Source organism: Salvia splendens, chromosome 9, assembly GCF_004379255.2.
Source record: "Salvia splendens isolate huo1 chromosome 9, SspV2, whole genome shotgun sequence".
NCBI classification, from domain to species: Eukaryota; Viridiplantae; Streptophyta; class Magnoliopsida; order Lamiales; family Lamiaceae; genus Salvia; species Salvia splendens.
Window position 1 is genome coordinate 2,999,284 of NC_056040.1, and position 26,823 is coordinate 3,026,106.

General features: G+C 36.6%; 1 protein-coding gene across 1 annotated transcript in view; it reads left to right on the forward strand.

The window, feature by feature from the left end:
- LOC121748890 (serine/threonine-protein kinase ATM-like) overlaps positions 1 to 26,823 on the forward strand; it is a 36,082-nt gene that overhangs the window by 2,449 nt on the left and 6,810 nt on the right. The window contains 53 exon segments of the mRNA XM_042143446.1: positions 3 to 93; positions 170 to 257; positions 631 to 734; positions 1,553 to 1,651; positions 1,742 to 1,798; positions 1,932 to 2,019; positions 2,437 to 2,511; positions 2,932 to 2,973; positions 3,106 to 3,176; positions 3,452 to 3,500; positions 4,442 to 4,513; positions 4,924 to 5,070; positions 5,166 to 5,255; positions 5,354 to 5,541; positions 5,909 to 6,515; positions 6,592 to 6,663; positions 6,744 to 6,908; positions 12,917 to 13,042; positions 13,219 to 13,346; positions 14,060 to 14,216; positions 15,014 to 15,060; positions 15,135 to 15,198; positions 15,296 to 15,370; positions 15,462 to 15,581; positions 15,865 to 16,050; positions 16,176 to 16,297; positions 16,382 to 16,451; positions 16,615 to 16,742; positions 16,960 to 17,101; positions 17,171 to 17,311; positions 17,407 to 17,505; positions 17,630 to 17,676; positions 18,219 to 18,411; positions 18,509 to 18,727; positions 19,194 to 19,265; positions 19,440 to 19,509; positions 19,993 to 20,110; positions 20,216 to 20,339; positions 21,298 to 21,438; positions 22,143 to 22,253; positions 22,819 to 22,866; positions 22,965 to 23,069; positions 23,180 to 23,266; positions 23,491 to 23,805; positions 23,887 to 24,002; positions 24,132 to 24,198; positions 24,283 to 24,357; positions 24,563 to 24,676; positions 24,947 to 25,111; positions 25,210 to 25,308; positions 25,740 to 25,891; positions 26,448 to 26,649; positions 26,771 to 26,818. Coding sequence (XP_041999380.1) covers positions 3 to 93; positions 170 to 257; positions 631 to 734; positions 1,553 to 1,651; positions 1,742 to 1,798; positions 1,932 to 2,019; positions 2,437 to 2,511; positions 2,932 to 2,973; positions 3,106 to 3,176; positions 3,452 to 3,500; positions 4,442 to 4,513; positions 4,924 to 5,070; positions 5,166 to 5,255; positions 5,354 to 5,541; positions 5,909 to 6,515; positions 6,592 to 6,663; positions 6,744 to 6,908; positions 12,917 to 13,042; positions 13,219 to 13,346; positions 14,060 to 14,216; positions 15,014 to 15,060; positions 15,135 to 15,198; positions 15,296 to 15,370; positions 15,462 to 15,581; positions 15,865 to 16,050; positions 16,176 to 16,297; positions 16,382 to 16,451; positions 16,615 to 16,742; positions 16,960 to 17,101; positions 17,171 to 17,311; positions 17,407 to 17,505; positions 17,630 to 17,676; positions 18,219 to 18,411; positions 18,509 to 18,727; positions 19,194 to 19,265; positions 19,440 to 19,509; positions 19,993 to 20,110; positions 20,216 to 20,339; positions 21,298 to 21,438; positions 22,143 to 22,253; positions 22,819 to 22,866; positions 22,965 to 23,069; positions 23,180 to 23,266; positions 23,491 to 23,805; positions 23,887 to 24,002; positions 24,132 to 24,198; positions 24,283 to 24,357; positions 24,563 to 24,676; positions 24,947 to 25,111; positions 25,210 to 25,308; positions 25,740 to 25,891; positions 26,448 to 26,649; positions 26,771 to 26,818 — 6,398 coding nt within the window.

Genomic DNA, 26,823 nt, shown 5'->3' on the forward strand with positions numbered 1-26,823 from the left:
GAGTGTTGATGGGGCTGCTTTACTCGAACAACTTCTTGATATTGTTAGCAAGGAGCTGGACCAAATGAGTACTTCTGGAGCCAGTATCACCAGGTAAGAATTGTTCTATATGGCATTTAATGCTGGCCAATATGTGTTATAATTTTAAACGAGTGGATGATGAATACAGGAGTGATACAACTAAGGATGAAAAATGCGGACTCCTAACAAACTCACAGCACAACCTGGTGGAGCTTGCTGCTCTTGTCTTTTGCCGGGTACACTCAGTAGAAACTTAATTTGTTGTGCCCTCTCAAACTCATTTCTCTAAGAGTACATGATGTGGCTGTGTCCTAAACACAATATAGAGACTTATCTTTTTTGTTGAGGTTTTGTTGTGCCCTCTCAAACTCATTTCTCTAAGAGTACACTGGGCTTCTGCTGGCTAGTGTGTATAACTAGGTTAGGTTTTGTTTATTCATCCGAACCGACCTCTTAATCACAGTTATACCAAGCAATACTATATAGAAGATGTTCTGGGTTATTAGTATATGTATTCAAGAACTAAATTTTGCTCATTTGCTGAGGAACTTGAGCTAAAACATCTGGAGATATTCTGGTCCATCAATGCTTTTACTTCTACCTTTCCAGGCTTGCACTCATGCATCAAAAACACCAAATGCTAAAAAACGAGGCAGGAGGGAGCATGTCGTTGTCCAGATAAAAGAGAGGCTCGTTGAGGGGAAATGGTCATGGTATGTGTAAATAGATTGAAGCATTTGTTCAGGAACTACATATCAAACATATAGCGCCTATTAGCTGGGAATAATGTGATCTGAATTTGCACTCTGTTTCTCAATTGATTAACATTATGTTTCTGAAATCTCATTCTAAAATTTTGAATATCGGGTAAGAAATTTCTTGTCACACACACAAAGAGTAAAATCAGAATTCAAATGGAGGTGTAGTACTTAAAGGTAAGTGTAGCGGTGAAAACAATGACAATTTCATTGCTTCTTTCCATTTCCATGGAACCTTTTTCAACAAATTTAAAATCTCAAAGAGGGCAAATTTAATCATAAATATTCCCGAGAAAAAATAATTATAATGGCAAAATGAGATCATGTGTAGCATTGAATCAAGGATATAGTACTCAACAATAAGTAGAGCAATGGAACCACTGGTAATTTCACTGTTTGTTTCCATTTTTTGCATAATTTCCATTTTGTTCATAAGATTAGCATGAGTGTGAGCCAATGAGGTTTGTTAAAGGAATTGAATCTAGGATTTGTGGGTCTTCTCTCCTGTAACTCCTTTTAAAGAGAGTTTTTACTGCTGTTAATATCATTTTTTCCTTTTGTCGAACTGATCTTGAAAGCATTTCTGCCAACCACGCTTCAATTATTCTCTCGTGGCTTTCGCTGCTATGAAAATCGCCTCCTTGTGGTGTTCTTCAAAGAAGATACTTGTATATGTACATTTGACCTGATCGGCTCTGTCAAAACAACAAACAAATGAATTACACTTATTTATTGACAATCTTGGATCATATTTATTTTTTCCCTTGAAACAGGCATGCTGCATTCTGTTGTCTTATTTTCAAATATTCAGATCGTGTAAAGAGAAGTCTTTTCACTTATTGGTTTGGAAGCATATCTGCGAACTTTGAGAGGTTGAATTTTTGTTGGATTTTTGATACAGGTGTCTATATGTTCCTTCACTTTTGCTGTATGAGACTCCCCTACTTTGTTTTTTCTTGCAGAATTATTAACAATGTTAGCATTGAGCATTCATATGACGGTCTTTTATGGACTTTGAGGTAAGATACTTTCGACCAATAGTTTCACCTCCATTCAAATTCTAGTCAAACTATTGTTTTGATTTATGAAATTTTCTAATGTCTTTAATGCTGTTTTCTTTAATTTCTAAAACCTATTTAATTGCATTTGAAGGAGCTTGCTAAAACTTTCCTCCTTGCTACATTTCGCTGCTCCAAACATGGAATTTTCACCAAAGGCTTCTTGTCCTGCCAAGAATGAGGTAGACTAAACTATCTGATTGAACTTTAACGAATTTTCAATTTTTTGGGGTGTTTTTCTGTGGTATACTTTAATGCTTATGAAAGTGTGGACAGTACACATGTTGAAGTAAGGTACCTGGTTGATTATCAAGTTAGATTATTTGGGAAATGAAGCTATAGCTTATTTGACTTATGAATTGTCGCATTGTTACAATGCTCTTGTTATTTCGGGAATTGGTCTAGGCATGAGAAAAAATGACTAATTTTCTTCATGTATTAACCTCTATTATTTTCTTAGTTTCATTTATTATCACTTATTAGTAGCTTATTTTGTAATTGAACGGTGTTTTTAAATACACTTGTGCAATTTTCGAAAAGCATTGTTTTACTGCAGTGATTTGAGTTGGCTCTTTAACTCTTTTTGAATTATGTTGCAGGTTGAGAAAGACTGGAATGTGATATGGAGTTCTCTCATTCGGAGTTTGCCTGCATTTGTAAATGTCACCTTAATTGTAAGTACCTGGACATGTAAATTTGAGTAATGTTTTTAGTTTCATGGCTTTGCTTATTTTTGGCAATATCACCCGGATGTCTTTGACTCTTTCCAGTGACTACTCTTTCTTTCTTAATGATTTACTTCTAAAGTTGGTGAGGAAAATATAGGGAACTGCCTCCTGTAAACCAGAAACTTATTTCATCCCATGTATATCCTAGACACTAGTCAATGTAAAATCTCTTTATTTATTTAGATTCCCATATGTCTTTCTTTGCTGACTCCAACATCTAGTTAGCAATGCTGAAAGATGCATAATGACAACATTTGAGAGTCCACTTCCTCTACATATTAATCACCTGTCAGTTGTCAATTTAATTTATTAGGCCAAGCTTGGCCTTTGACGGCCTTGGTGATCCTTTTTGCACGTAATATGCAGGTTGATGCCGCTTTGATTCTCCTTTGCAACATTATGTTGAGTGTAAGACCTCGATGACTGATTCTTCAAATACTTTTTTACCTGGATCATAGTACTTTTTTGTGCTATTGATGGTTTATAGTCTAATCTGTTGATTTCATTCTCAACAGCCATGTTTTCTTTTCCGTTTAACAGGATACAAAAGATTCATATATTGTTACTCCTGAGATATGGGACCTTCGTGTCTTTAAACGCTCACCTTCCGTGTGAGTTATTGACCTTTAAGAATTGGCATAATTACCTTGCATCTCATCATCTTTGTTGTTTCACATGGTGCTAATTGTTAAAAGTGGAGGATTGTTTGTTGATTCTGCAAACTTGCATCTCTTAAGTTGCTAATGATTTTCTTAATATTATTTGTTTATATGTATACCCCGTATATTAATATGCCAATTTGCATGCATTAGAATGTCTGACAGATATCCTGATTCATCCCTTGAACTAAGTATTATTTCTGGATCTAATTTTTGATATGCATCAGGTCTGTTTTATTCTTCATCTCATGCTACTTTTCCAGCAAAGCTATTCAAGTAAGATTCTCAGGCCTGTCCTATTTGTTGTTTTAATACATGTCCCTTAAAATATGTTTTCATTCTTGCTCGTATTACATTCGATCTGTTTTATACTCCCTCCGTACCATAGTAGATGTCACACTTGGGAGATGGCACAAGATTTTAGGAGATGTTATTTTGTGTGTTAAGTGGTGAGAGAAAATATAATTTTATAATTGATGTGAGAGGGAACTTTTTCCAAAAGAAGAAATGTGACATCTTTTGTGGGACAAACTAAAAAGGAAAGTGTGACATCTATTATGGGACGGAGGGAGTATAAAAGACAAAGCAGTATGCCTTGTATGAGTTGAAAAACTTTATTTTAAGCTCAGAATATTATGATGTTGTATTGTAATTACTCCCTCCGTCCACGAAAAATAGCCCTATTTGTGGACGGCACGGGTTTTAAAGAGATATTGGTGAAGTAAGAAAGGGGACAAAAAGTAGATAAAGTAGGATAGAGAAAGAGAAAGAGAAAAAGTAGGTAAAATATGAGAGAGAGAAGATGTTGATAGTTAAGTAGGTATAAGTTGTAAATAAATGGGAATGTGAGGGTAATAATTTGAGAGAAAGTTTCTTTTTTTTTGAAATAAGACTATTTTTAGTGGGCACCCCAAAATGGCAAGATGAGACTCTTTTTTTGTAGACGGAGGGTGTATATTATTGTGGAGCTAATAATTTGCAAGAATAGGTTTGGTTAAGATTCAACTATTAACAAAGTTCAGCTATCACACCATTAAAAGTAAATGTAAATTGAAAATATTTCATAATTTCCATGCTAGGTGAGTATGAAGTAGTTTGCTGTCTGTTGTCCCCCTTTGAGTCCACATGACAGTAATGATGTTAGAGTTTACAATGATGGTGTTAAAGACTGGGAGACTTAATTAAATAACTTTAAAATTCTTTCTCATTCTCTGTAGGGTGATACTTGGGATGCTCTTTTTCTCAGACAAAACATGTTACGAACAGTTTTGGCTTCTTTCAACTTAAGGGTAATCTCTTCTTGGATGTTCCAACATTATTCAATCATTTTATATACTTCTTGAAGATGCATAGATAATCCTTCCTCATACAGTTTCGATACATTTTTGTTCATTTTCCAAGTCTACATCTGATATTTGTTTATATTACTTGATGCAAACATTTATATCATTGGTATGGTATCAAGTTAAACTATAGTTGATGTTAACGGTTGACGCTTAATCAATTATCTGATATATCTAATTTTCTCAAACTAGTTTTTCTTTCAATTTACAATAATTGTGAAAAATTCAATGACCAATTTTAAATAAATGGTATCATATTTCCTATTTTCCTCAAGTTTGTGCGTCAGTGGGTGTGCATTGGGTGAAGGACGTGGGGATATCCATTCATAACTTTATGTTGATGTACTCTTACATAGGAATGCACATCATTGAACGAGCGGTTGGTAGTTTTAATACCAGCTGCTTTGTATGCCCTTAGTGTTGGTTCTGCTCCTCCAATAAATGTGGCTCAAGGATATTCACAGCTACTCTATGTGTCCGAGGTTATGGAGGAACGGGCTAAGGTATGTACTTACATTTTGTTCTTGAATGGTAAACTAATATAATCTGTGCCATTATGGCTGCATAGTGCTGAGAGATGATTGCAATTCGGTGGCAGGATGAGGAACATTCACTCGAAAATTTGCATGGATTTTTTGACTGCTCAGTGGATGTCCTTGCAAGGATCGATAATGATTCTGGTCAAAGGGTTCTGTATCATTATTCTCTTTTATTTTTATTCTTCCTTCTGAATAATCTGGGGCATTTTTTTTGTATCTTGCTGATGATTTACTTTGATAATTTTAGGTCAGTCTTTCAGAAAACTGGCAAAATGTGCATTTACCCAGAGAATTAAGAGATCAGCTGCTTCCTGAGATGGAAAATTATATTATAGAATGTATGATGGATAAAGAAATTGAAAATATGCAACTGTTTGAACTCATCAACGCATGTACTCTACTGTCAAATTTCATGTATTGCTCTTATGCGACAAGGTAGCTTTTCACTTCAATTGTTCTATGTGTTCTACATGTTGAGCAGTAATGTAGTCATGAATCCTCGACCTCTGCTCAAGTGCATTAAATTATTCTGTATATGCATTCATCCAGTTTTTTTGATTTTGCCCCGCACTATTTTTATTTTCTCAACATGTCACTGAAGAACTGTTTGGATACCTGCTGAATCTTTATTCCCTGTCCCCTTGTGCTAGCACTGGACTCACTTTTAGTGAAAACTCAATTCTTCGATTGGGTTGTGTATTTTTTTCCTTCTGTTCTTTATGTTAGATCTCATAACTCTTCTGTGACTGATATATATGACACATTCTGATCTTCATGTTTTTTATGTAATAAACATATACAGGACCAGAGAGGCGGTCTCCCCATTATTTTACAAATTGGGTGAAGTTGTAGTGGAATTGCTGGATCAATCCATATTAGTGGTTGATAAAACCTCCAATGATATTATATCTGGTTGTTTAGGCGCGGACTCCTTTTTTGATCACACACAGATGACAGTGACTTCACTTAAAAGCTTTATCTGCTCACCTCTGCTTAGCATATGTCAGGAGAAAGGTGAAATTATTACGGAATTATATCCTAGAATCATTCAGTCTTCTGAGGAATTTTTGAAAACCCTGGCAAAACTGTATGATGCATGTTCGGGGTGCAGAAGGAACCCTAGTGGGAAAAAAACCCTTACTGACTTAACGGAGACTACATCCCTTCATGATCTCATGCCTTCGAGTAAAAGCAAAAGCTTGATTTTAGACATGGAATTGGATATGAATAGTGGATCTGGTGACATAGATAGTTTAACTGTTGACGGTGATGAGACTTCTGCAGTCTCCACTTCATCAGCAAATCAGAAAATGGACCTTCTACTAATCATTTCGAAATTTTTCTCAATTTTACCATTAGTGACATGGGAAATCTTGTTTTTCCTTAAGGAGAAAGAGACTGATCCAAAGGTAAATTTTCCCAACTCTCCCTGTCGTCTATATTTTCAATTATTTACTCACCATCTGATCTTTGGTGATGGAGCAGGTTTCTGAAAAGTTCCTATTCATTCTCTGTGAGCATCCTCACTGGTCTTCCTCCAGACAGCTGTCAGATTTGGTAAGCTGCTTATATCAGCTATTCATTAAATAATTATGATTTGATTGATTATTTCTGAAATAATTTTTTTCCCTCTGTAGGTTAAGTCTATGGCAGACACTATACAAATGTGGGAGAATTATAAGCTCCACAATTCACATATCCTAGGTGGCATTTGTAGTTTGGTGAGAAGCCTTCTAGTTACAGATGGATCTGGGAAACATAAGAGTATCACTCATACTTCATGGGAGAGCATGTCTGAAGAGGTATATCATTGATACCTTGTTGAGCTGGTGCCTTTTGCATTCACAATCTGCTTCAAGTTCCTCCAGAATCAGGGTTTTATATTCAGTTATATTGTTTCTTGGGAAAAGTAAACTTAGAGATCTTAGTACAAACAGAGCAAATGTGATCCTTCTTTAGTCTTTATGTAGGGTCTCTAGCCTTTACCTAGAATGAAGCTGTAGTCAGGTGTTCTCCTATTTGACTATTTCGACATTAATTCACCTACTGTGAAGACTATGAAGAGATATAGTGTAACACCCGAAAAAAAAAAAAAATCAAATAAATCAAATTAAATCTTTTCCTAGTTGACTTGGTCAAATATATTTCTCTAAACCATATCACCAAACGATTTCCCCATATCTATACTCCCTAAAATCTCTCCAACCACCAAATCCATCAATATCTATCAGTTTTGCCTATATACATATATCCAATCATTCCCTAATTTAAACCTTTCTCTTCAAATCCCAAAGAACAAAACGTGAGAGAGAGAAAGAGGTTATGCAGGAGCAACTTTTGAATAAGTCAGCACAAGAAATTATGTTTATCAAAGTACATCATCATAAACAGCGAAGGAATGTAGAATAAGCAATCACAAGTAGTTGCAGAAATTGCAAAGGAGGTATTCGAGCCTCTGGAAATTGGAGCAGCGGCTTCGGAATCGCAGGCGACACGCAGAGAGAGAACAACAACGAACAGCAGCGTCGTCACGAAGGAGGGACAGCAGCGGCGTCACGAATCCCGAACAGCAGCAGCAGCGACTGAGCGGCGGCTGTGGCCGAGACTGGCTGAATTTTGATAGACATCCACGACTTGTCTCGAGTCGACGGTGAAGGGGCTGGAACGGCAAGGTGTGCCGGGCGGAGCTGCAGCGGTGCGAGGCGGCGTATCGGCGGCAGAACCTCTCCACTGCGACGGCGACTCCGACGAAATCAAGGAAGCCATCTCCGGCGAAAATCAGAAGCCATCTTCGGCGGAATCAAGGAAACAGTAGCCATCTCCGGCGGAAATCAGAAGCCGATGGAAATTTGAGATTTTCCTTTCAGTCGACCGAGAGAGAAAAGAAGAAGAAAGAGAGAAGAAGGGGAGAGAGACGTGGAGATGGTGGGTTGAAGAGTGGCAGTGTGTTTTTCAGATTTGGGCCTATGGGTATTCTAAAAGATTGGGCCTCAATTAATAAAAAAATGGATGATATGGCTATTTTAAAAAAGAGATGGGATAAGTGGAGCACTCATGGTGACGAACGCTTTTCACACACGCTTTTCGAGAACAGAACGGAACACAAGTTAAGGCTTTAAACGAATGAGGTGGGCTTTCTTTTTAAATATGGGCAATGCCCCAAGTATATTTTTATGTGAAAATGATACGAATATTTGTCATGCTGTGTTTTGTTTTATTCTATGGAACCTATCTGATGTGGCTTTTGCCATCAATGGATAATCGAATTCGGGTCTGTCTAGGGAGTGAGTCCCTATTCAGGCTAGTGTACACCTATGGAGATCGTGAGCCGTCTTTTGGGTCGGCCGGTCTAGTGATTTGGAATGTGGCCACATTCCTTGTCATCAATGGATCAGATATGGTAGATAGCTATGGGAAAATGGTTGATCAACCGAATTTTACAATGGAAATGATTTTAGTGTCTTGGGCGATTTCTAAAGTTAAAACCCCAAGGTCACTCAATGGTGGCATGATAAATACTTTTTATAAAATGTTTTCAGCATGAGTCCACTGAGTGCATCAAGTACTCAGCCCTGCATTTCTTTTTAAAAATTGCAGGTTGAACGTGACGGGTGCGGTGGGTGTTGAGCATAACAGTGAAGAATGTCTATCAAATGTCTAGAATATGTTGTGTCTTCATACATAGCATTATTCTACTCTCGAAATGCTTCCGCTAGATATTGTTTCTTTTGAGTTGTTGATTGTTGAGATACTCTGATGTTATTCGAGCCATTCCCATTTGTTTCGGGCTATGGTTGAGTTGTGTTGATTTCCCCTTTCTTCCCCGCTTCTTTAACACTCCCCTAGTCGCGATCAACCGTGTTTTCTATCCTTAGAAGATGCGGGCGTGACAAAGTGGTATCAGAGCAATTTTTCTTTCCGCTCTGGACCCGAGAGTCTTTTTCAGTCTTAGTCTAGACTTGTTTCGCTAGACTAAAATAATAGTGATAATAATAATAATGATAATAATAATTATGCATTGAAGGCTCAACATCCCGCTTCGCCACGCTCAATCAAGAAAGAGGTAATTTATTTTATGAAAATTTTTTATAAGAAAGTTTTCTGGAAATGAGATGAGAAGAGCTATGGTTATGAAAACAAAGTATGTTTTACAATGGGATAGAGGAGCTATGGTATATATATGTGGGTGTGTGTTTTGCGAGAAGATGAAAATCTATGGTGATAGAAAGATGTATGTTATGCAATGGGGTGATTTATCTTTTATGAAAAAAATTGCTCAATGGAAATACTGTGTTTATGAATTATTCGAAAATTTTTGAGTTTCGAGAAAAATAGTTTTAACTTTTTCGTTTGGAAAATTGAGCTATGGAAGTGTGATGTTATTTATGTTATGAGGTGCAAAGTATAATGTGTTATGCTATGGAGTGTTTTATACGAATGATGAAAGTTGATGCGAAAATACGTTTTAGTTTTGAGTCAAAACTTTTACTTTAAAAGTGAGATGTGGAAATTTTGAGGAAAATGGCGAGAGTTGAAGAAAGCTTTTGTGTCAAAATTTTATGAATGTAAATGAGAAGTGCGAAAGTGTTTTGCTATGGGATGTGAAAATGTTGTGTGTTTATCTTGCGTTATGAATGGTGTTAATTGTGGTACATGTTGAGATGTGAGACGATGAAGTATGTTGCGAACATAGAGTGCTTATGTTGTAGGCTAGACTGGGTACGCGCGAACCGTAGTTTTAAGTTGAGATAATCTATCACTTTCCCGAGTGACAAAAAAAAAACGAATGAGAATCTGAAAGTTTGGGGTGAACCTCTAAGTTGTCAAGGCACGATGAGGCAAGGAGATCGAGAGTGCGAATGGAGGCCGGTGGACCATGGAACTTTTCTTGGAATGACGCGAAACATTGGAGCAAGCTTGATGTGTGAACTATTTCCTACGTTTTCCCTGAACGACAAGAACAAAAAGAATACGAGGAAGATTTCAAGAAGTGGAAGATAGCGCAGACGAAATGAAGTTCAAACGCAAAGGAGGGTGCAAGACAAGGAGGGATGATGCGGAGTGCGCGATTTAATTTGATATAGTCTAATCTCGCGTAATTTATTAAAAGTGGCAGCGATGTGACTTGCAACTACAATGTTAATTAAACGACATGAGGAAGCTGCTTGGAAGACAAGATGATGGAGAAATTCTATATTTGAAGGACGTAAGCAAATTTCGGGACGAAATTTTTGTTAAGATGGGTAGATTGTAACACCCGAAAAAAAAAAATCAAATAAATCTAATTAAATCTTTTCCTAGTTGACTTGGTCAAATATATTTCTCTAAACCATATCACCAAACGATTTCCCCATATCTATACTCCCTAAAATCTCTCCAACCACCAAATCCATCAATATCTATCAGTTTTGCCTATATACATATATCCAATCATTCCCTAATTTAAACCTTTCTCTTCAAATCCCAAAGAACAAAACGTGAGAGAGAGAAAGAGGTTATGCAGGAGCAACTTTTGAATAAGTCAGCACAAGAAATTATGTTTATCAAAGTACATCATCATAAACAGCGAAGGAATGTAGAATAAGCAATCACAAGTAGTTGCAGAAATTGCAAAGGAGGTATTCGAGCCTCTGGAAATTGGAGCAGCGGCTTCGGCATCGCAGGCGACACGCAGAGAGAGAACAACAACGAACAGCAGCGTCGTCACGAAGGAGGGACAACAGCGGCGTCACGAATCCCGAACAGCAGCAGCAGCGACTGAGCGGCGGCTGTGGCCGAGACGGGCTGAATTTTGACAGACATCCACGACTTGTCTCGAGTCGACGGTGAAGGGGCTGGAACGGCAAGGTGTGCCGGGAGGAGCTGCAGCGGTGCGAGGCGGCAGAACCTCTCCACTGCGACGGCGACTCTGGCGAAATCAAGGAAGCCATCTCCGGCGAAAATCAGAAGCCATCTTCGGCGGAATCAAGGAAACAGTAGCCATCTCCGGCGGAAATCAGAAGCCGATGGGAATTTGAGATTTCCTTTCAGTCGACCGAGAGAGAAAAGAAGAAGAAAGAGAGAAGAAGAGGAGAGAGACGTGGAGATGGTGGGTTGAAGAGGGGCAGTGTGTTTTTCAGATTTGGGCCTATGGGTATTCTAAAAGATTGGGCCTCAATTAATAAAAAAATGGATGATATGGCTATTTTAAAAAAGAGATGGGATAAGTGGAGCACTCATGGTGACGAAGGCTTTTCACACGCTTTTCGAGAACAGAACGGAACACAAGTTAAGGCTTTAAACGAATGAGGTGGGCTTTCTTTTTAAATATGGGCAATGCCCCAAGTATATTTTTATGTGAAAATGATACGAATATTTGTCATGCCGTGTTTTGTTTTATTCTATGGAACCTATCTGATGTGGCTTTTGCCATCAATGGATAATCGAATTCGGGTCTGTCTAGGGAGTGAGTCCCTATTCAGGCTAGTGTACACCTATGGAGATCGTGAGCCGTCTTTTGGGTCGGCCGGTCTAGTGATTTGGAATGTGGCCACATTCCTTGTCATCAATGGATCAGATATGGTAGATAGCTATGGGAAAATGGTTGATCAACCGAATTTTACAATGGAAATGATTTTAGTGTCTTGGGCGATTTCTAAAGTTAAAACCCCAAGGTCACTCAATGGTGGCATGATAAATACTTTTTATAAAATGTTTTCGGCATGAGTCCACTGAGTGCATCAAGTACTCAGCCCTGCATTTCTTTTTAAAAATTGCAGGTTGAACGTGACGGGTGCGGTGGGTGTTGAGCAAGACCGTTGAAGAAATTTAAGTGTGTAGAATATGTCATGTCTTCACACGTGGCATATTCATTCTCTCAAATGCTTCCGCTAAGTAGTTGTCCTTCTTTTGAGTTCTTGTATCACTAAGATAATATTCATTTCTTTGAGTTGTTGATTGTTGAGATACTCTGATTTTATTCGAGCTATTCTCATTTGATTCGAGCTATGGTCGATTTGTGTTGGTTTTTCCCTTTCTTCCCCGCTTCTTTAATCATCCCCTAGTCTTCTTTAATCATCCCCTAGTCGCGATCAACCGGGTTTTCTATCCTTAGGAAATGCGGGCGTGACATATAGCCAAAGGGTAGATAGGGAGCGGGAATTGATAGGAAGTGTATTATGCGGCAATATCACACCATTGGTCAATTTGGATGAGGCCATATCTAGAAGTATACTCCTTGTGGATTGCTTATTATTTTACAAGCACCAATTTTCTAAATTATGCTGATTAATAGCTTTGATTTGGGTGAAAGGTGAAAAGAATAGAAAACCTTTGTAATACTTTCCTGACAAACTATCAAGTTATGTCATGAAATGGTATATTGATGCTAGGGTGTTGGCATGAGTATTAGTTGGACATGATCATCTTCTCTTGGAACTTGGTAGAATTTATTAATTCTCTACAAGAACTAGAATGAGTAACTAATGGGAATTTTTTAAACTGCAATAATTTAAAAAAGTTCTCTTAATAGCTATCTAATTTATTATCTGTACACTGGGTTGATCATTTGCACCTTCATTTGTTTCAAACTGATGTTTGTAACTTTCTAGCTCTTTCCACCAAAAGGCCGTTCTATAATTCTTTCTTGACAAATGGAGTACAGTAGTTTGATGCCACGGTTGGTGTATCTGCATTTTTCTCCTTGTATAGCATTGATAGCAATGAACTAGTTGCCTGGAACATAATAGTTATTTTATTTTGCTTTCTTATCCATCAACATTTCCTGGATATATAACTACTATTCTTTAATTTAGTTTGTTGGTCTACTCAGTGTTTGATTTCTCTTGGAGATTTGGTGCATAGAATCTCAGCTGATGGTTTTACCGATTGGTATGACCGCACTAAGCTTATTGGCTGCATATGCGATTTTGTATCATTTAGACCTCAAATTGCTCAGGTAATCAATGATTTCTAGTTGATGACACTGCAAGTATCACACAATAAACTCATTCATTTGCTTTCTCTTTTATTCATTTATTGCTCAATACTCATATGGTCTATTATTCTCTTTTATTCATTTATTGCTCAATACTCACATGGTCTAAAATTTTCGTACATCATGTTTGGAACCAGTCAATGATTGAGAAGCTGTTTATGCTGCTCCACGATCCTGATTATCGAGTTAGATATTTCTTAGCACGTCGGATCAGTGTCCTTTTTGAGATATGGGATGGCCATGATGAGCTCTTCCAAGATGTATGGTAGGTTGATCAAAAATATTCTACTGCACAATCTCAGTCTTCATAAACAGTTTTTTTTTAAGTTTCTAGAGAAAAGTAAGGATTATGTTATCGTTCAAGTTTTCACTTATGTCCCAGATGGTATTTATCTTTACTTACTGTCTTCAATTGAATACAAACTTGCGAGGGAGAGAGATGGGGGTGAGGGGAGAGGGAAAAGGAGAGTGATAATATATTTAGTCCGTCGATAAAATAAATTTGATGTTGATACCAATCATAGATCCCTTAAGAAGAATAGGCAGTGATGCGTACTTGTAGTTTAAGGGCAGTGTACGGAAGGACGTAACAAGAACCATAACATTAAATTCTATGGTGCACATGGTATGTATTTTCAAAGTTTGATGATGATAATTTCATTTTGGTTTCAGTCAGTGTATGTTCAGAAGTGAACCACTAGAATTTAAATGATCGGAACTCACTAAATTGCAAGAGTCGTATCATGCCTAATAATGAAAAACTTTAGTTCCACGGAAAGGTAATAAGTGGTACCAAAGAAAGGCATAATATGAATTATTATTGTGTAAAGCCTCTAGTCAAGAGAGTGGACTGCCTTCAGTTGCGTAAATATTGTCTTGTTGAGTCTGTAGAATTTCCTCTTCCTTTTGTGCTGTTTTTTTTATCATTTCTTTATTTTATCATTTTAAAATACTTGAAGTCAATATATGTTATTTCAGTTCAAATTTTGGTGTGAAATTGGTCATGGCGTCAAATGGAAGAGTTGTAACAGCTGATAAAGTTTTACCTGCTGGTCCCCAGCCTGCTCCAATGATGGAAACTACTATAATAACTCTTATGCACCTTGGGCTTCACAGTGAAAAAATGGAGTTAGAGGTATTTTTAGTCCTCCTTCCCTCCGTCATTCACCTATTGTTTTATTATCTGATCGGCAGGTTTGAACATTGGACCCACTAAGATGGAGTGGCATAGGCATCTAATTTTGTACAGTTTTATGAATTGCCTCAATTTAGGTGCTGCATGCATGTAGGTGGTAGTTTGGTTATGCTCAAACACCAAAACAATATCTATCTATCTATTGTCTTCCTAAAATTTTGGAAATTTAAATCTGTTGATCAAATAAGTCATTCCAGTTCCAGTAAGTAGACTTGATCGCTGGTTGGTCGTTACTTCGTTTATTTTATTTAGCATGACAATTATGGACCACTGAGAGTCGGACACCATCAATAGGTGAACCTTCAAAAACATTATCAAAATATATCAACTGTATATTTGGGGCCTGCTTGATTTATATGGATTATTTTTGCTTTTATAAGTCAACTTTTGATGTAACATGAAGAAGGTTTTATCCTATTAGGCTCTTTTCCATTATGAGGATAACTAAAGTCTGCTTGTTTGGATTGGTTTAGTCATCTCAGGCATGCTTAAAAAAATTTGTTGCTCCACTAAATGGTTTATATTGTTCTATCTTTTTCAATTTTTTCTCCTGAGCTAGATAAAAAGTCAGTTACCACTTACCATTAGCTTCACTAAAAAACTAGACAAGTATGAGAGAATATTATGATGGACCAGAAATAATATTTAGTATGTGTTTTTATTGTTACCATGGCTTCCCTAGCAGAGAGAAATAGGTTGACTTGATCAGATCTTTAAGTTATAACTTTCACATGCAGGCTATTTTCATGATGTGTGTTGTTGCAGCCATTGAACCCTGTCAAAGGTAAATAACTAGTAAAAACAGCCAATAGTTCATATGCAAACAACCCCTGCCTTCGTTTAACGTGATCCTTTCAGGGAATTGGTGCCTGCCTTGCTAGATAGTTTATCAATGGAACTACATTATACAAGCAGGGCAAAGGTGATATGTACATTCCTGTTATATAATTTATCATGCAAAGCAGAAAGCGTCTAGAATTTCATCTTCATACAGTTTCAAATTCTAATATTGATTCCAGTACATGGAAGAGCTTATTGGATCAATCATTTTCTGTTGGGTTACTTGTGGTGTCAGCTTACCTGCACTTGTTGAGGTAATATCTCATACGTAAGCCGCTTGAACTTAACATTTATGCTTTAGAGTTTAGAACACTCTACTACTTCTGACATTAATTGATTCCACAGACTAGAGATCTTTATGTCTTGAACATGGAGCCCATGAACTTCATGCAATACTGTTGCCAGTGGCTCCTTCCTGCCTTGATCTTGAAAGAGGAGACTTCTAACATAAAATGGGTTGCTAAGGTAGACGTTCCATTTCTCTGTTGCCCTTCTCAGTTTCCCTAGAAATGCTTTTAGCTTGCATGATTGACTATCTTTGCAATAGTTTATTAAGTAAGATTACCTTGACTTTATATTGGTTAGCAATTATTTGTTCTTGGTCTAATGAAATTAGAATTGAGAAAGCAGGTTTCTAGTCTTGATATTTTTGGTATATTTATAATATTCTTATTTTGCTTTTTGTGTATTTTTTATCTCACGACTATTTTGGAATATATAAATTTTATTAACAATTTCTACTTACCAGGTTGCTTGCCAGCCTTCTGCCAATTTGGTCAAGCAACACTTTGTGCACATCTTTTCAATCAGTATGGCTTCGCACTGCAGCAAGAAAGCTGGATCAGGTAATGGTTATAGGGTGCTGGGAACTTATATCCTACAGATTGCTGAATTATCCGAGCATGAAAGAGATGAACTAATTAAGAAGCGTATGGTAAGACTCCACGACTTAGTGTCAATATCATTAGTTTAGTAGACAATGCAATCACAGTGCTTTTACTTGAAACTTGGATTTCTTCTCTAAAAAATATTAAGGGCTCTCATTGTCATTGTGCATAGGTTTCTATCGTGAATCAAACTTTGTCTTTGGCTTCCAGTGTATCAGACCCTCCACTTCCTTTCTTCTCGAAAGACACAATTGCATCTGCTGTTCAAACTGTTGTTGATGGATTCTTGGATAGGTGTAGTACCCTTTATTTTGTTCTTTAAGTTATTTTTTTTTGTGTACTTTGCATTTCTTAGTTTGCTTACTGTACTTTTTGCAGCGAGGATCAATCTAGAAGTCACAACCTTGCTGACAAGATCAACATATTCAGACCGGGCAGAGTTTTTACGGTGATTCATCCATTTTTATGTCACACCCCTATTAGGATATTTTAAGCAAATTTTGAGATACGCTGTTTATTGTTTAGATGGTCATCATCACGATTGTGCAGTTCATTATTGATATTGATCAATGCTGTTCAATTTCTTTATTATTTTTCATCATTTTTTGCAGTTTATTGTTGATATGCATTATAAAGTTACTACTGCAGCTCATCACCGCCATAAATGTAACCATTTGGCTGGCATTGAAGTGCTTGTCAATTTGCTTGGGTTCAGAGCTGCTATTCCTAGTACTTTCAAGTGAGTCTTAGTTTTACACCTTTGCGCGTAACTAGATAATTAAAGTATAGTGATGCTAATCTTGTTTTACACCTGATGCATTTCATCCTCATTATCCCCACTCTGTTCTCTGTCGATGCTGGCCATTGGATTTTCATTGAAAAATGATTATTGTGGAATATGACCATATGATTTTGCTCTAAGGCTAGTCTAACGTCTTCCTTATTCTGATGAGTAGTTACCTCCTCAATTTGACTGGTCAATTCATTGGTTCCCATTATTTAATGGATCAATGTTGCCGCATTGTCTCCTCGTTACTGAAGATATCAAGAGATGACCCAGCAGGCCAGACTACAAGAGTTCTGGGTGAACAACTTCAGGTAAGATCACACCTTTATGTTTTCGATTTGCATGCAATCTTTGACCCTCATGGAGTTGCTCTACTCCAGTTTCTGGTGTCTAAGTTGGTTGCATGCTGTGTACCCTGTGAATCTAACGACAAGATCTCCACAACTGCTTCTTCTCAACTGGTATCACTGCTGCATCAGCTTACTATCAGTTGTGATTCATCTCTGCATGAATACATTAAGGTATTTATATCTTTGCTCCAATTACTTTTGTCTTTGTTGCAGTTGAAGAAAGTGTGTCTAACTGTTGACAATCATTTGTGGACTTGTTACTCCAGGAGCTAGAGCCTTTCCCTGAACTTGATACATTTGGTGATATACGAAGGTTTCATCAGAACTTATGCAAAGCCTACTCACCAAGAGTTCACCTACTAAATGTAAGCAAATGGTATTATTGTCATATTTGCTTGATTCTTTGGTTTATGGCTGTGTAGTATTAGTATCCTAGTATGTTGTCTTACTTTACCCTCTCTAACTCTTCTATTTTGTAATTTTTTTTAGCTTGTGAAGAGATCCCGCTATGTACCGCCTAGAATACTTCTTTGCAGGTATTTGCCTCCTTTGTTTTCATTTACACTTGAACATGTCTTTCCCCGGTATCTTGTAAAACAGTGGGTATCAAGCTGTGAAAAATCTGTGTACCTATCAAATTTGGGCTTTCAAATAAATTATGAAATGATAAATGAATGAGATTTAGTTTAGTAGTGTAGAACAATTAAATATAGATATATTTGGAGAAGTATATAGACATAGTAGAGAAGAGTGATAGGTGTATTTCATTACTCAACATAGGCCACGCATATATAGTACAAGAGATTAAGCTAGACTGTCACACAACCGATGTGGGATACTCATATTCTAAATAAAAAATAGAATTGCAACGTGCAGAAAATCTGTGTACCTATCGGACTTGGGAAAAAATTTTATGGAAAGATATTTTTTTTGGGAATTTTTGTCAACGACTCTTTCTAGGGTTGGATTTTTCTCATGTCTATATGTATGCTCATTTAAAGGGAGCTTCCTTTCAACCGTTTCTCATTGGTATTTAGAATTACATGAAATTTCATTTGTTGACGGTTATTTCTTTCAGTCTGAAAGCATTGTATAAGAATATCTCTACACAAGGAAAGCATCTACGGAAGGAGCTTGATGACGATTTTCTCAAAGATGAATATTGGCAATCAGACAGTGAAATTGTTCACGCTTTCTGGAATCTTGTACCAATATGCAGCTTTGATAACACAATTGATCTTGGAGCCATGGTGTCTGACTTCATATCTAGGGTATCTCTGTATCTTTGTGTTGTTATTTAATACCTCTAAGACATTCTGTATATGCATTACAAACTGACTGAACTTTTCTAATGTAACTGTATTCTAGGTTGGTATTGGTGATCCCCATCGTGTAGTTTTCCATCTTCCTGGGGAATCTCATACTCTTGTATCTGGAACAGTTAATTTGGTTGGTAACAAGGAGTCAAATATCCACATGGATACAAGAATATCCAATGAGAATCTTCTTATACTTATGAGGCTTTTAAAGAAGTACCTAATGGATGATTCTGTTGAGATAATCGACCTGGCTTCACAAGCTTTACAGGTTAGTTTATTGATGTACCATTTGCTTCTACCTGTTTTGAGGTCTTACGCTTGTCCTGGTTTTGCTTTTGATGATTTGTGTAAATTGGCCAAATATCGGAGTTTTTGCTTTTGATGATTTGTGAAAATTGGCCAAATATTATATTGTCAGTTACCATATCAGATGAAAACCTCATGTTTTGGAGACTTAGTGGCCTAAATGAACTGTTTTAGTTACTTGAATTAACTTTTTTGACAATGCTAGGACTGATGCCGAGTATTTTGTGTCGGATCCTGTGCAGCTATATTGCTATTGGATCTGGGCCCCACCATCGTGGTGTCTTATGTAATCTTTTTAATGAATGTCTGTAGTTACCTAACAATCTGAAGAGTTATTATAAATAGTAAACTAATGTGTGAGGCATGTAATTTTCATTTGGACTTACCCTGGATGTAGATCTTAAATATATCAATATACACTTGTGCAGGGTATTCTTTCGACTGAAAGGGGTCAACAATCTTTGATACAGTTGGATTCCTATGAGAGGTCTCTGGTCGAGGTTTAGATTCTACTTCAATTATATCTCACTTATCATTTTCTTGAATTATTTTCAGTAATAATATGGGAAACTGTACTGCTAATATGTATCACAAGACTATTGACACTTCAGTTTGAAACACTCCTTAATGTCTGGGCTCTTTAATTTTCTTTTTAATTGTTGCATAATTTACAGGTCCACTCAAAAGGTGTCAATTTGAAGCTAGTGCAAAGTTTGATTGCTGGTCTACAGCGTAAATTTAACGGTAAACTGTTAGTTAAAGTTTTTTCTGCTGTATTTGATGTTCTACTGTATGATAGCAGTAGTAAAATATATTTAAGTGAGCATATGTGTGGTCTATATGTACAAATGAGTAGTATCTTGTTGGTAGTGCTAGTTTCAGATTATCTCTTTAATTTTTTACTCCCTCCGTCCCGTGCTACTCGCACGTTTGCTTTTCGGCTCGTCACAAAGTCCTTACACTATTTATAATTTAAGTTAGAATTAATGCATTTAATTAATATGTTAGTTTAAGTTAAGAGCTCTTTTATTAAGTGATGTCTCATTACACCTAAAATTCTTTTTTAATTACACAAAAAAATCAATCCCAAATTTACGGCCTAAAATGAAAAGTGCGAGTAGCATGGGACGGAGGGAGTATTTTATTTCAGTGCATTCTTTACAATCAATGTTCCTTTATATGCCCATTCATCGATTCACAATTGACTTCTTTTAGAATTTGTCTCAGATAAATCTATTTCCATAGAAGACTCAACCATGTGGACTACAACTGACAAAACATTTGAGGGATGGATTTGCCCACTTGTCTATGCCCTGATAAGTTACTGTGATGACCTTATTCTTAGGTTGTCTATCTTCCTTGAGAAGGATCTCAGCCATAACCTACTTGTGTCTAAAGCTGACTTTTGTTGAGTGATTTACTTGGTTGCTGATTTTCATGTTTATTTCAGATTATGCCAAGATATTGTGCTGGTGAAATCTGAAGTTTCAGAACTTCTTTTCTCAACTATCATTGTTAATATAGCTGGCAGAAAGGATTTAGAAGTGGATCTCTGTAAAATAATCTCATTCAAGGTTATTGTTTCTTGCCGTTCACATAATCATTTGATTGTTTAGATCATTTGTTTCATGACTTGATGCATGGGAAAATTACATTTCCTGCTTCTCTAACCAAACAGTTCTATGTTCCGACATTTGCAGAACTATTTCTCTGGCTTAAGGCATTCTTTTCTGTTTACTGCATGAAAAGTTAGTTGAATGATAAGATGATGGTGTAGGAAAAAGTAGATCAAATTTCATAGAGCTAATTTGTGGTTCGTGGTTGCTTGACGGGCCCTGAATGAGAGAAAATAATGCCTCTTTCTTTTGCTTACATCATTAGATAAGGCAGTTTTTCTTGGGAATGTTATGGATGACTTTGCCCTTTGAATTATTTAAAACAAAAACTATGTAGCTTGTCAAGAGAAAAAGAAAAGCAAAAAAGAAAGAAAGAGAAAGAAGCTTTTTGGAATTTTGTCATTGCTAGCACAAGTTTGAGAAATTGGGTTATGAAAGTTTTTGAAAAATGGGTTCCATATCCCTAGAACTCCTGAACTAGTTTTCTGTTTTTATATTGATAGTTAATTTTGTTATGCAAAACTGACTTTAGCTTGTTGCTTGCTTTCAGAATAGATAAAGAGGTTCCTGCCACAACCCACCACTGAAACCTTTTACATTTCTGTCCATTTTTTGCTTCTACTTAATTTGGGAGCTAGCAACCATTTCATTTCAGCTAGTATTATGACCTCAAACTGGACTATTTGCAATAGTAATGTTGTTTGATTGGTGTCCATTTATGTTCCTAGTCTTAGAAAGTGTTGAAAACTATTAACCTGGAGAACAGGTGAAGTGGATATTTCTTCTCTAAATTTCTTTCCATATCCTTCCACTAAGCTTTCAGTTAGGATTGTGTATACCAAGGTTTCTATTTCCATCTGATATATAACTTTTGATACTTATCATCAGGATTAAAAGTTTACCTCATTATTTACAGGTACGAGGAAACATCTTTATTGAGTCAAATGGATTGATGAAATCAATTCAAGTGTTCTTGAATGCTCTAAATGAGCTTCGACTGTGTAACGCAATTGAAAAAACCAAGTCGTCATCGCTTCCTAAGCCAAAATCTTCAAAGGTAAAAGCTTTCCCAAAGTTCCATTTATCCATTCATTGAATGTTTACGTGATTCATGTTAACCATATTTGCATTTAAATACCTACTGACTGGGGCAACATCTATTTTGCATAGACCTAATCCATGCTTTTATAATTTTCCTATTTCATCCTCATGTGATTTTGCTACTATTAATGGTTGAATTATTAAATAACTAGCAATGGGGTTTTTAGAAGTGTTTGATTTCATGAATTCATGATTATATAAATATTTATATACAACTTCATAATTTATCGGATGAAGTTTTTAATTGTTATTCTGGCATATGGTGATTATTTTCAATTTTTGTCCTCAATCATTAAGAAATTGATTTGTTTACAGAGCATGATAATCCATTGTTTCTCTGTTTATCTGACATGTTTACTAACAATCTTCCTACAAGTTCATCGTGATTATTAAGAATTATTCTCTGTAATGTTAGTATGATGGAGTTGTGAATTTGTCCTTAGTTCCATTTCATTAGTTTTTTTTGGGTAAATATCCTGGTCAAGATGCAGTTTTTCTCATCATAGGATTTTTCGTCAATTTCTATTTGTTTCTTTTCATGCATACACTGGGGATTCCTTTTAACTTCTTTTGAACTTCTGTAATTTGACTTGGCATTTAATCTTTCTGCTTCCTACATGATTTCCAAGAATTGACGAACTTTAGCTTACTTTTTTTCAGAGTAATAAGTCTCCTAGCTCTGGGTTGAAGTCACGATCTTCATCATTGAAAGTCAAGGATCCTGATGCATCTTCCTCTGGATCAGTAGTCTCAACATCACTACGGGAAAAGGTTTGGGTTCAGCTTTGAAGTTTTGATACAGCACCACGTATGTAGTCTGTAAAAAAGCATATTCATTCTTATTAACCAGATGGTTTCCCTCCCCCTTCTTCTTCTCTCTATATATAATTGTCATGTAACTAATGCATGTCATGTGATTCTTATGATTACCTTGTAAGCTATTGTATCTTTTAGCTAAAGCTCACTTGTTTTTATTCTGACATCACAGTAACATTATTTTATATTAGTTCAAAGTCAGGGATCTTCCTCTGCAGAAACCAAGTATTGGGTCACCTCAAATTAAAAAGACCAGTGACTCTTCTCTGCTGAATAGCTTTTTAAATATATGCTTTGTTATAAAAAAATTTGTTCTAGCACTTGTTCTGGGAAGTTCAGTTTTGTTGCAAATATCATTTGCAATTTTCAAGATCATGCTGCTACAAGAAAATACACCTTATACAAGGATTTTAGAGCTTTCCAGAAGTTTTTTCCTTTCAAAATTTCATTGTTTCTCTTCTCTCCTGCTCTAGTACTGGTGAATGTGTACATTTTCTCATCGGTTGGTATCCTTCTCCAGGTTTACTGGCTTTCCGTGGATTATCTTGTAGTTGCAAAGTCTGCTATCGTAAGTACATTTTCTATTGCTTGTTTGCGTTACTAGTATTTAATATTTATGTTCCTAGAATCTCCATCTGCAGTTTTTTCCTCCTATTGCATTTTCAGGATTGTGGATCCTTCTTTACTGCCTTTCTTTATGTTGAACACTGGTGCGAGGAGCACTTTAATGCCTTAACATTGGGCACACCTGATTTTTCTCATCATGAAACAGTATGTCCGCACGCACCTAAACATCTGTGATTTGATTTATTGAGCCTTGTTTCCTTTGGGTCTTGCTTTGTCCTGTTCACTATATACACAATGTGCTCTTTGTCTGTCAGCTGCCACCACATGTCGAAATACTTGTATCAGCAGTTACCCAAATCAATGAGCCCGACAGTCTCTATGGGATTATTCAATCTCACAAGGTTAGCTCTGCAGTTATATGACTAAACTAAGTTCTTGATTTATATTTTTTTCCAGATCTTTGCCTTCAACTTGAGTCAAAATGCTCCGCATAGAAGATAGGGCTTCTTATGAAAATGCATGTAGTTGCTTGGCAATGGAATGTGGCAGTCTCGTGAATACAGATATGACCCTCTTTACAATGCCTTAACATAATTCAAGCAATTTTTTCTCTATTAATTTCCAGGTGGCCTCTCAGATTGTAACTTTTGAGCATGAGGGTAATTGGAGTAAATCACTTGAATACTATGATTTGCAAATACGCTCAGTGCCAACTTTGCGAATAAGTGGTTCTGCATATTCTTCTGAGGAGAACTCTCGACTGGCAGACCATGCATCCTTCTCTAAAATAAAAAATGACTTCACACAGAAGAAGCCTTATAAAGGGCTAATTAGATCTTTACAGAAAAATGGTTGCAGTCATTTGCTAGATGTGTATTGTCAAGGGTTGACTTCTCAGCGAGGTCGGTTTCAGCAGGATTTAGAATTTATTGAGCTGCAGGTCTGATTTAATTTATGCACTGAGCACTCAGATTCCTTATTTCTCTGTCCATGTCTTATTTTCCTTACTCCCTGTCTTCAGTATGAAGCTGCTTGGCGTGTGGGAAACTGGGATTTCTCTCCGCCTTATTCTTTTGCTGAGTCATCTGTATCATATAATTGCAGTGATGGACAACATTTCAATGAAAACTTGCACAGGTATTTTTCTTGAATCTTGTGTGTAAGTAGGTTAAGATGATTTCAGTCTTATGCATTCTCGAACCCTCATCTTTCAGTTTTTTCCTCCTTCCACCAGTTAACTCTGATAATCTACTTGATCTGGTGTAGGTGTTTGGGAGCACTACAAGGAGGAGAATTTGATGAATTTCATACTAAGTTGAATGAGTCGAAGCAGGTCAGTTGGTACTACTGTATTACACGGTAGCAATACCTTTATTTTTACTAACTGTTGAAATTCATGGTTGTCTATCAACTGCAGGCTCTTTTATTGTCCATCTTCCATGCAAGCAAGGAGAGCACTGAGTATATTCACTCAAACATTGTTAAGCTTCAGGTATCAAATATTTCAAGCAAGTTTTTGGGATCTTCAATATCTCGCTTGTTATGAAGAAAACCCCGTTGTGTCTCTCGAATTGATGGACTGAAATGATTTCTTTCAATTGCTGAGTTTAGTGAAAGTGTATCTGTCATCTACTTATTGCATGATTTTTAGAGATTTCACTGTTATCATCTTTTTCCCAATCTGATTTTTGTTCCAGACCTTTTATCATCTTGGTATGGCATGGGATTTACGTTGGGGATCTGGGAATTTTGATTCATCTTCTGACAAAGTGAAATTGCTGCCTGAACCTACAGTCCCCGTCATAGACCAGGTACTTGATTTACTTACACAATTGGCCCAGGGTTGGCAACATATTCCATGTTTATCTGTCAGCTTTTATAGCATAAAAGAAACTATATCTGGCACTATAATCTATTCTGTATGGTAACAAAATAAATTATCTTGTGGTTTAAATTCCCATATCCGCTGTACCTGTTGCTATGTTTTATATTAAAAGTATATCAGTATCCGGAGGACATAAAGTCGGAGAAGTTATTTTTTTTTATGTAAGACCCACTAACTTCTGAATTTGAGTATACAGCTGCAAGGGCTCCATAAAAACTGGAAGTGTGTTCTGAAACAGACAGACCTACATATGAATTTGTTGGAACCGTTCATCGCATTCAGGACTATCTTGCTTCGGGTTTTAAATTCTGTGGATAGTATAGTCCATCATCTTCGGGAGTCAGCTGCAGTTCTTCGTAAGGTATACTCTAGAAACGCTTAAAACTTAGCAGAATGGAATGGAATGGAATGGATCAGAGCAGAGCCTGATAAGTCAGTAGCTCGTTTTGCCACCTGCAGGGCTCTAGGATTTCTCAGGCTGCTGCAGCTTTGCATGAGCTTATGTGCCTCTGCTCTGGAATGGGAGAAGAATATTCTAATTTGTACTGGCTTGGAAGGGTATAAACTTGCTTTTCATCTTCACATACTTATGAAACCATGTAGGCCTCTAGGTTTGCTTCCAATGCTGAATAGCTGATACAGAATGATTATGGCATTCTAGAGCTTTCTTTGGCATCATAAATTAATGTTCATTCATAAGGAAAAATTACTCCAAGTTTATACTCTTACTGGCTTCAATTTTATTTGATTGTCCCTAGGCTCTGTTAAGAAGAAAATTTTGACGTTATTTCAGTCTCAAAATAAGTTTGAAAGGTATTGGTGTTGAACATGATTTATTCTCTAAGGACAATAAAGTTTTTTAATTAGGTAGTTCTGTTTTTTAATTCACATGATTAAGAAAATTGGAAAATAAACTGTGTCACCACTCTGTCAAATTTTAACATCTCATCTTTTTGGGGTCCTAACATGTGTGATCTTTATTTTAAAAGCTAGAAGAAGCTAAGCTTCTCCGGGCTCAGGGGAAGCATGAGCTGGCGATCAACCTTGCAGACTATATTTCACAAAACCACCAGTTAAATGAAGAAGCTGCAGATGTATTTCGCTTAGTTGGAAAATGGCTGGCAGAGACTCGATCAAGCAAGTTAGTAATATGTCAATATATTGTCCATTATATAGTTAGCATCATGTGATGATGAGCCTCTAAGGTTTTGTTGTATAAACTTTGCCTAATATTTTCATTAACTACTACTCTGGAAAAACAACTATAAGCTCTGCTAGGAGTAGTTTGACAGAATGACATGAAATAACAAAGTAAAAAAACATGTTATTTTCTTTTCTTATATGTCATTCATCATTAGAGACATTAATGATTGTTGAGCATTGACTATTTAATCAGCAGCAGGGATGACAATTATCTTAACAAACAATATGGCTCCTGGTTTTGTGATTAGTAAATATCCTGAACTGAAATACAAGGCTTTGGCTTTGCTTGCAATCTCGTGAAGTGTCTGAGATGGCACACGGAATGATATTTATCTGTGACTCCTTGGGTTTTTCTTGTTGCCAAACTGGATTTGTTTGGCTAAGTTGAAGTAATCACTTCCGGGTATTCTTTGAGCATATAACATCTGTATATATCTTTCCTTCAGTGTTCATGGATCACTTAGACTCGTCCTGATCATCTGATGTTGATGCAGCTCGAGGACTATATTAGAGAAGTACCTGAAGCATGCTGTAAATCTAGCTGAAGATTACGAGTCTGCAGACAAATTGTCCGTTGAGAAAAGAAACCAAATGCATTTTCATCTTGCACATTATGCAGACGCCCTTTTTCGTAGTCATGAAGAAAGACTCAGCTCTAATGAGTGGCAAGTAGCATTGCGATTACGGAAACACAAGGTATATTTTTTAAATACTTAGTAAGTAGATTGCAAAGAGAGAAATGAAGAAGTTTGTCGAAGATGGTGGTCATAAAGTTCATTGGTTAATTGCAACTATAAAAAACATTTCTTACTTGCAGAAGAAGGAGCTGGAAGCATTAATCAAGCGATTCAGGAGTGCAGCAAAGGTAAA